We start from the raw sequence: 7500 nt of genomic DNA, 5'->3' as shown, positions 1-7500 counted from the left end.
TCAAGGTGCGTGTTCGAACGCAAATTGCGTCGGTAAACCCCTTATCATTCACATCATGTAACAGCTCGCTTGTGGTGCAATGTGACTGATTTGCTTCCCAAAACGAAAACAAGACGGAAGAAAAGAAACAGTGACTTAGACCAAAAACAATGGAATCTGTTATAGTCCCAAATAATATCCAGCTCACGAGAGCAGCTAAGTTTACACCACTCTATTTAAACCTGTAGATTGCGAAACTTGAGTCCGCTGTTGGCTCAAGCTGCTTATACTTTTGCAGAGCATGCACAGTGAGAAATGTGTACCTAGACAAACCACCATCTGTGAAAACCCTGTTGTTAAGAGCTCGTGGTGTTGTGCAATTCCTGACTCTTTTTAGTTTGGCTTTTTCACCGCGAATTTTCACAATACTATACTTGTTAGTTCTAAAGCCCATTAGTCAGTTGCCTCTTTCACTTGCCCAGTTATTACCGCTAAAAGTAAAAAAGAGAAAAAGAAGTGAAGGGGGAGGGGAGAGAAGGGGCTGTTAGTTGTGTGTGGGGCACTTTGTCTGGCACCATAGGGAGAGGCCCTCAGAGTCATTGCCTTGTTATTTCTAATTACGTTCATCTTTATTTTTATTTTCATCATTCAGAAAGCATACACTGCTTTTCTTCGGGAATGCCTTCACAATAATCTCCCCACAGTACGGCGGAGCTTCTGTAAAGTGGGCGACGATGTAAGTTGTAGTTGATAAATGCTCGGCAACCTTAAGATCTACGACGGCGACGTCGACGAAAACGTCACCTCAAAATAGAACTTTGCTCTAGTAAAAGTCTTTCGCGATTGGTCCATCTCGTTCACGTCGTACATTGTGGGCGAAGTATCCTAAAAATAAATTGGTACGAGCGGTTTCAGACTGAAAATAGAGAATGAAAGATTCTCTGTTACATTCTCACGTTGTCGTCAAAACCTAAAATTTAGTGATTTCACGTCGTCATCATGCAGAGAACCGCAAAAACATGAGCTAAAATCTGTGCTGCACGTGCAGCACGATTATTTATGCTCTTTTAACTAATGATATCATTGTTTTGTGGCGTTTTCGTCGACGTCGTCGTCTTAGATCTTAAGCTCCCTAAAGAACGGTCGAAGACGACAGTGCTACGGCTGTCCCAATCGAAACAAGGGAATATGGCCTGTTTAAACAGATACGTGCGAGGATCACTTTTCCCTTTAGGAAACGTTCAGCAAAGACCAGAAAAATCTTAGAACACAAAAAACATTTTTACCGATCGATGGAAAACGCATAGATATAGATTAAAAGTTCAACAGAGAGATACTTCAATGATATGTTGTAAGCTTCAAGTCATGAGCTTCTGGCAATAATTATCACTATCTCTATCAGGAAAAAGAGGTTTACAAAATAACCGGACCATGTGGCTTCCTAATTCTACCTTTTTGGCTGCCCCAAGTTCTTCAACATCTGAGGGCAAACTAGTTAACGTTTTATAATACTAACAACTTCCAAATATGAACCCGGTAGGATTTTATCTGCTCCAGAAGCACATGACCTTAAAACTGTGTAACTTGCAACTCTTTTCCTTGGAATAAAGCTGGGGGTTTTAGGACACCAACTTTACGCCCGAATATGGAGCAAAATAAGATCGAAGCTGGACGCGCGGGCAAATGCACGAGTTACGTTAACGTGATCCAAGTAAGGAAATTTTTAAACTAAAAAAACCTCAGATCTGAGCCAGAGTTAAACGTTTCAAGGTCACGAGCTTCTGTCTGCTCTTATAGGTTAAGTCTCCTACCATCCTTTTAGGCCCATAAAGCCGGCGCTTATCTCCGGCTTCTGTAGCATGAAGCGATTAGGAGTATTTCTACTCCCCCTGGATGGGATGCCAGTCCATCGCAGGATTACCCCCAGCACTAGATTCGCCGGTACCCATTTATACACCTTGGTAAAGAGAGGCACTGTGAGAGTAAAATGTCTTGCCCAAGAACACAACACAATGTCCGCGGCCAGGACCCGAACCCGGACCACTCGATCCGGAGTCGACCGAACTAACCACGAGGCCACTGCGCCTCCCTGCTCTTATACGACAGGTTTTTGAGGAAGATCGCATCAGTGAAAGCCAGTTAATTCAAGATATCAAGCTAACCCGCCATCGCTTGGATCTGATGTTCCGAGTAGCTCATATGAATCGAGACAAAACCAAACTATTGGTCAAGACTGCGGACTCAGGGGAGCCCTCTGAGGGAACAGTGAGTCGACCCCTGAGATACAACCCTCATCAAATACTAGAGATGCCTGAGGTGGGTAGTTAAAATTTCGTTACATCCATTCACTCAAACGTGATGTTTCACGTGCAGGTGCTCAAACCTTATGTTGCCTCATGCAATTGCACGTGGACCTGCATGTGCGGGTTCTCGCTCTGCACGTGCGGCATGCATATTGTACAGTTCTTGCCCTCTTCTTCGGGGCCACAGTAATTGGCGCAAGCTGTTGTGGCGCTCTGCCAGCTTGACTGGCAAAGTTAATAAGATAAAATACCAACAGTCATTTTTAATTCGGCCAAAGACATGACTACGGTTACTGCAACGACGCTTGAACGCCAGAAAGTTATAATTTCATGAGATGTTTTTTGTTGTACTCTGCAAAGCAACCATGACTGTAAGCCAAATTGAAAGTTTTGACAAAAAACGTGAACCTTCCCTTCTCTTTCTTTTCTTCAAAAGAGTCCGTACAAGCCAGTTGTAGGACACTTCTCCCATATTGTACAACTTGAAAAAGATAGAATCTTCGCGATATACCCAAGAGAGCACATAGGTATATTCTGAAGTGACATATCTGTTGCCCAGGCGTCCTAGTTTCTGAAACTCGAATATCCAAAGAGAGGAATATTTTTTTTCGTGCCACGTCTTGAGCATGCGTATAGGAGTTACAATCGCTCTTATAAGTTGTACGCACATTGTAGAACATGTGATCTTTTGACTTTTTTCGAAGAGAAGGAAGGTGCAAGTTTTTGCAGCTCAGCTGCTCTTCAATCACAGTAACTATGATTAAACCTGGAAAGGACTTTGTGTTTAAGATATGTAGGAAATTATCTTACCGAAATAGGGCCGAACAGTTCCGAGGCTTTCCGAAAAAGCGCGCGATTGCATATTTGATTTACCATCGTAATATAGGTGGTTTGCAACTTATCTCTAGAGACACAGATATCAATGCTGTAATGAACAATTGCTGGTGCAAATGACAGATCTTATGTTCTCGTCCACCAATAGGGAGCTTTAGCAAAGACGAAGGGAACGGCAACGAGAACGTCATCACAAAAGATAAATTCTCATTATTGTAATCACTTCACGACTATTCCAAGTGTTTTAAATGTGAGAAAGGTATGGCAGTCCCTCAGGAATGAAAATGTTATAAGCGGGGCTTTATTTAGGGGAGAAAATGAAAAATTATCTTCAAATGCTGACGTCCTTCATAAAACCTCAAATTTGATCATTTCACGTTGTTGTTTTGCTGACGACGGCGAGGAAATAGACAAAAATGAAAAACGCACGTGCAGAGCGTGCAAAGCTATTCTCTTTGGCCACTAAATATGCAAATTTGTGACGTTCTCGTTAACGTCGCCGTTGTCGTTGCTAAAGCTCCCTAATATGGCAGCGATGACGAAACGTGACTGAAAACCACCCATACTGTGGTTTATTTAGACCAACGTTACACCCACTTCTTGTTTGATTTCCGTGAGCGCAACATGCTTAGTCCCTTCGACAAAATATCATTCAACATTCCACTCACATGGTAAGAGCTCCCTGTTTTATACATGCTTCCATTGTAGAAGCAGGACCTTTCGCCGTTACCAGTCTTCGCTTTAACAAGCACGGATGGAGAGAAGAAAGACGTCTCCTTACCCCCTTCCCCACGGGAGGGCACGTCTGAACCTGAATCACTGCAAGATGTCGTCGCTGGGGGAGAGAAAATTACCTTTCTCACAGAAGAAATGGCAACTTGTGAGGGAGAGTTCAGCAAGCGGCATAACGCCCCTGGATGCTCCTCAAGTATGGCACCTGTAAACAAAGGGCTTTTACGAAGGACCAACACCAGGGGAACTCTCTCAGCGCCTGCTAGTTGTATGAGTGCAAGGGAAGAGAAGAAGAATCAAAATAAACGTTGGGAACCACTAAGCATAAGCGCTCTGTTAGAGTACAATCACAAGTCCCTTCGAGCCCCTGGCAGCGGTGACTTTCTTTTTGGGAAGGGAAAGATTTGGAAAATGTAGTGAAATCGGGTTTCAGCCAGCTTCGTCTGCATACTCCCCTGTGTCACGCGTGTCACGCAGTAAATGCGCTACTGAAGACATTGAAGGAAAACAGATAAAGTCAGGGATCGTGAACCTGCTCCTCGATCCGGCTTCGATGTGACTGTGTGAAAAATTGAAGAACGTTTGCTTAGGACTCGAAGCTTAAAAAAGCTAACCTGCATAACAGATGCTTATTTAGCCGAGCGCGAAGCGCGAGACGAAGTTGTTTTTCTCTTCCCCTCGTCTCGGGCTTCGCGCTCGGCTAAATAAGAAACTGTTATGCAGGCTAAAAAAAGCGGGCCAGTTTTGTATCGTCACGGTTGGATTTGAACCCAGCGTGGGGAACTTTTTCGTGCTGGTTCTAGTCCAACCGTGAAAACACTGAACTGGTCCATAGAGCCTATGTTCACAATGCACTGATCTCAAAAAGACTGGATCTCGCATCTGTTGTGTGAGGTGAAGCACAACAGAATCGCGGCGACTATCTTGTTTGGATTTTCCCTGCTAAAAGAGGTGTCTCTTTTTTTGCGTTCGCTGAGCTGACGAGTACGGAAAAGGAGACCCCTGCCATGGGTCGAAACTCACGTGGCCGTTTCTTTGCGACCGAATCCTCACGTGATACTTCAGGTTGTGTGGGCTCACTTAACAACAGCGGAATTACTGTAAAGGGATGCGCGGGACACAGTGGGCTCAAGTAACGATCAGCAAACATATCATGGGGCATGCGGTTTGAAGGGTGCCGCCCAAGGTTGTGACGGCGGTTGGATCAATTAACAAATCGAAAGTGGTTCAGCGTTGTCTGTACTCTTATCGACAACGATATTCATCATCACAGTGGTCAAAATGTTGTAGACTCACGAGGCGCAGCCGAGTGCGAATATCGTTGTCGATAAGAGTACAGACAACGCTGAACCAATCTCGATTTGTTTTTTACCCCAATATTCAACGCTAAAGAAAGTTTTTATTTTAGAGCGTGACCGAAATCATGACTCAAAGAAAGAGCAAGCTTTGTCTATTATAACTTTCTCGCAGTATGATTGGTTTATTTCCCAAAATGAGCCCTCCTGATTGGCTATTACACTGCGTGACAAAATGACGCGAGCATGACGCGTACAGCGTTGTCTAGACTCTCATCGACAACGGCAAATTAGCCAATCAGGTTGCGAGATTACAGGCAATTGTGGTAAAAAGTGAGTTTCGACCAATGGCAGAGGTCTGTTTACCTGTACGTACTCGTCAGCCCAGCCAACACAAAAAGAAAAGAGACCTCTGCTAGCGGGAAATTTTGGATTATCTTTCAGACTTCAGTGTTAGAGGTCAAAGTGAGAGATGATAACTATATTGGCCAATATTGGCCAGACCTGGCAGATACAGACTATTGCATATAAATGCAACCGCTGCAAAGCGCGGCAAGGCGCTTCTGATTGATTGACAATGTGTCGCGAGTTGTTTTAAAGCCAATCACAAAAATGAGCCGTGCAAAACCGAGAGAAAAAACACAAAGGTATTTCTACACGCAAGTGAAAATTGCCTTAACTTAAAAAATGGCGTACTTAAATTATCTGTGTAAATGAAATCCAGTCATCTCTCAAAAGTATGTTTAAGGGAATATATTGGGGAACTCGTGGGTCTTTGTAGTCATTTATAGTCATTTAGCTTAAATGATTTTTGTCCCGTGATGAAAGATTCGTCAAGATTCAGATTATTGTCGCAGGGCAATGCTTTCTCGTTTCGTGGATAAAATTTTAGATACATTCAGGCGATAGCAGGGTGACTGAAAAATGGAGATAACGCTGATGGCATGGGAGACTACGTAACGGCATGTCAAGTACTTATTGCTCTTTATCTCAGAACTTGTCGCGAGTATAAGAGAGATCTATCCGATATGATCTATAGCGATCATATTTTAATGTAGCTGGCGCGATAGAAATGAATAAATCATTATTAAATTATTGTCGACATTTCTCTCCCTCACTGCCAAGGGTGATCATAGTATATGATCGCTCAAATATTTGGTCAACACTTGCGCAAACATTCTAATTCTTCGGAACGTACCCCAATCTCGTTCCCAGAGCCTCCGTTATCCTTGTCCAGCGGAACGGGCCCTGGAGGCTCTGGAATCATCCAAAACCGGTAGCAGAAAAACTATGGCTCAGGTTGAATCGCTGCGCGTGCGTGCGGGGAGGTGGTTAGAAATCAACAAAACATTTGGAGTTCACCTTGCCATGAGTAGCTTTTACTTTTCACTCACGAGACCTAACACACTTGAACCGTTTAAATTGCAGAGAATCAAACAACCTCGTTCCCAGGGTCTACTCCGTTTTCAAGATGGCGGTTCGGACCGCCATCTTGAAAACGGAGTAGACCCTGGGAACGAGGTTGAGAATCAAAAATAACGAGAGACATTTTAAAATCAAAACAGATTTTAGTATCTGGTGTCACGCAAGTGACAATTCGGGAATTTTCACAGGAGCCCATCAGTGATGGGATCCCGATTTTCAAAAACAAGAACGTTAAGGAACGGGTAAGTTGTGATAAGATTTATTTCTGGATCATCTTCGAACTCGTGAAGATAAAAGTACAGAAAAAATAACAATTTTGAGTTTAGAATTTGAAAATGGAAGGAAATGAAACCGTGTTTCAACAGCCAATCAAATAAGGCCTTATTTGGATTTGACCAGAGTCACTTTTTTTCCCGACCGCTGGTGAAGGGAAGGATGACTCTAAAAACGAGATAGAACGTACCGACGTACCCAATTCTCGTTCCCAGAGCCCGCTTTTCTTTTGGTCAGCACCGAGAACGCGGACTCTGGCCACAGCCAAAGTAGCGAATCACGCACTTCTGTCTCTTCTGCGTATTCTCAGAAATTTGAAACAATAACGGTCGTCAACGATTACAACATGATTACCGCTAGTGCGCGTATATTTTCCATCCGCGCTCTTGGCGCTGACCAAAAGAATAGCGGACTCTGGGGACGAGAATGAACGTACCCTCCCCAACCTACAGCAGACATTTTACAGATCGTCATGCAAGATTTCTTTCCTTCCAAACGAACGTTCTGTGCGGGAGGAAGGATTGCGTGACAGGCCAGAAGAATGTTTCCGACATGGTACCAATTGATAATGCCTTTACGAAATAGCAAATGACATATATCGTTTTTAATCGAGAAAAACTACTGAGTGCTTCTAATCCTTACTTAACTTTTTTATGACC

The 7500-nt window shown here is 43.5% G+C and overlaps 1 protein-coding gene across 1 annotated transcript in view; it reads left to right on the top strand.

Annotated features, from left to right (window-relative positions):
- LOC138011326 (uncharacterized) overlaps positions 1-4405 on the top strand; it is a 12647-nt gene extending 8242 nt beyond the window's left edge. Inside the window, exons 6-9 of the mRNA XM_068858291.1 lie at positions 1-5; positions 632-715; positions 2086-2295; positions 3825-4405. The exon at positions 1-5 is cut by the window's left edge and continues 93 nt beyond it. Coding sequence (XP_068714392.1) covers positions 1-5; positions 632-715; positions 2086-2295; positions 3825-4265 — 740 coding nt within the window. The 3' untranslated portion in view covers positions 4266-4405. The remainder of the gene's footprint in view (positions 6-631; positions 716-2085; positions 2296-3824) is intronic.
- Positions 4406-7500: the final 3095 nt, after the last annotated feature.

Source organism: Montipora foliosa, chromosome 7, assembly GCF_036669935.1.
Source record: "Montipora foliosa isolate CH-2021 chromosome 7, ASM3666993v2, whole genome shotgun sequence".
Classification (NCBI taxonomy): Eukaryota; Metazoa; Cnidaria; class Anthozoa; order Scleractinia; family Acroporidae; genus Montipora; species Montipora foliosa.
The sequence above is the reverse complement of the archived record's forward strand: the minus strand, read 5'-3'. Positions and strand labels throughout refer to the sequence as shown.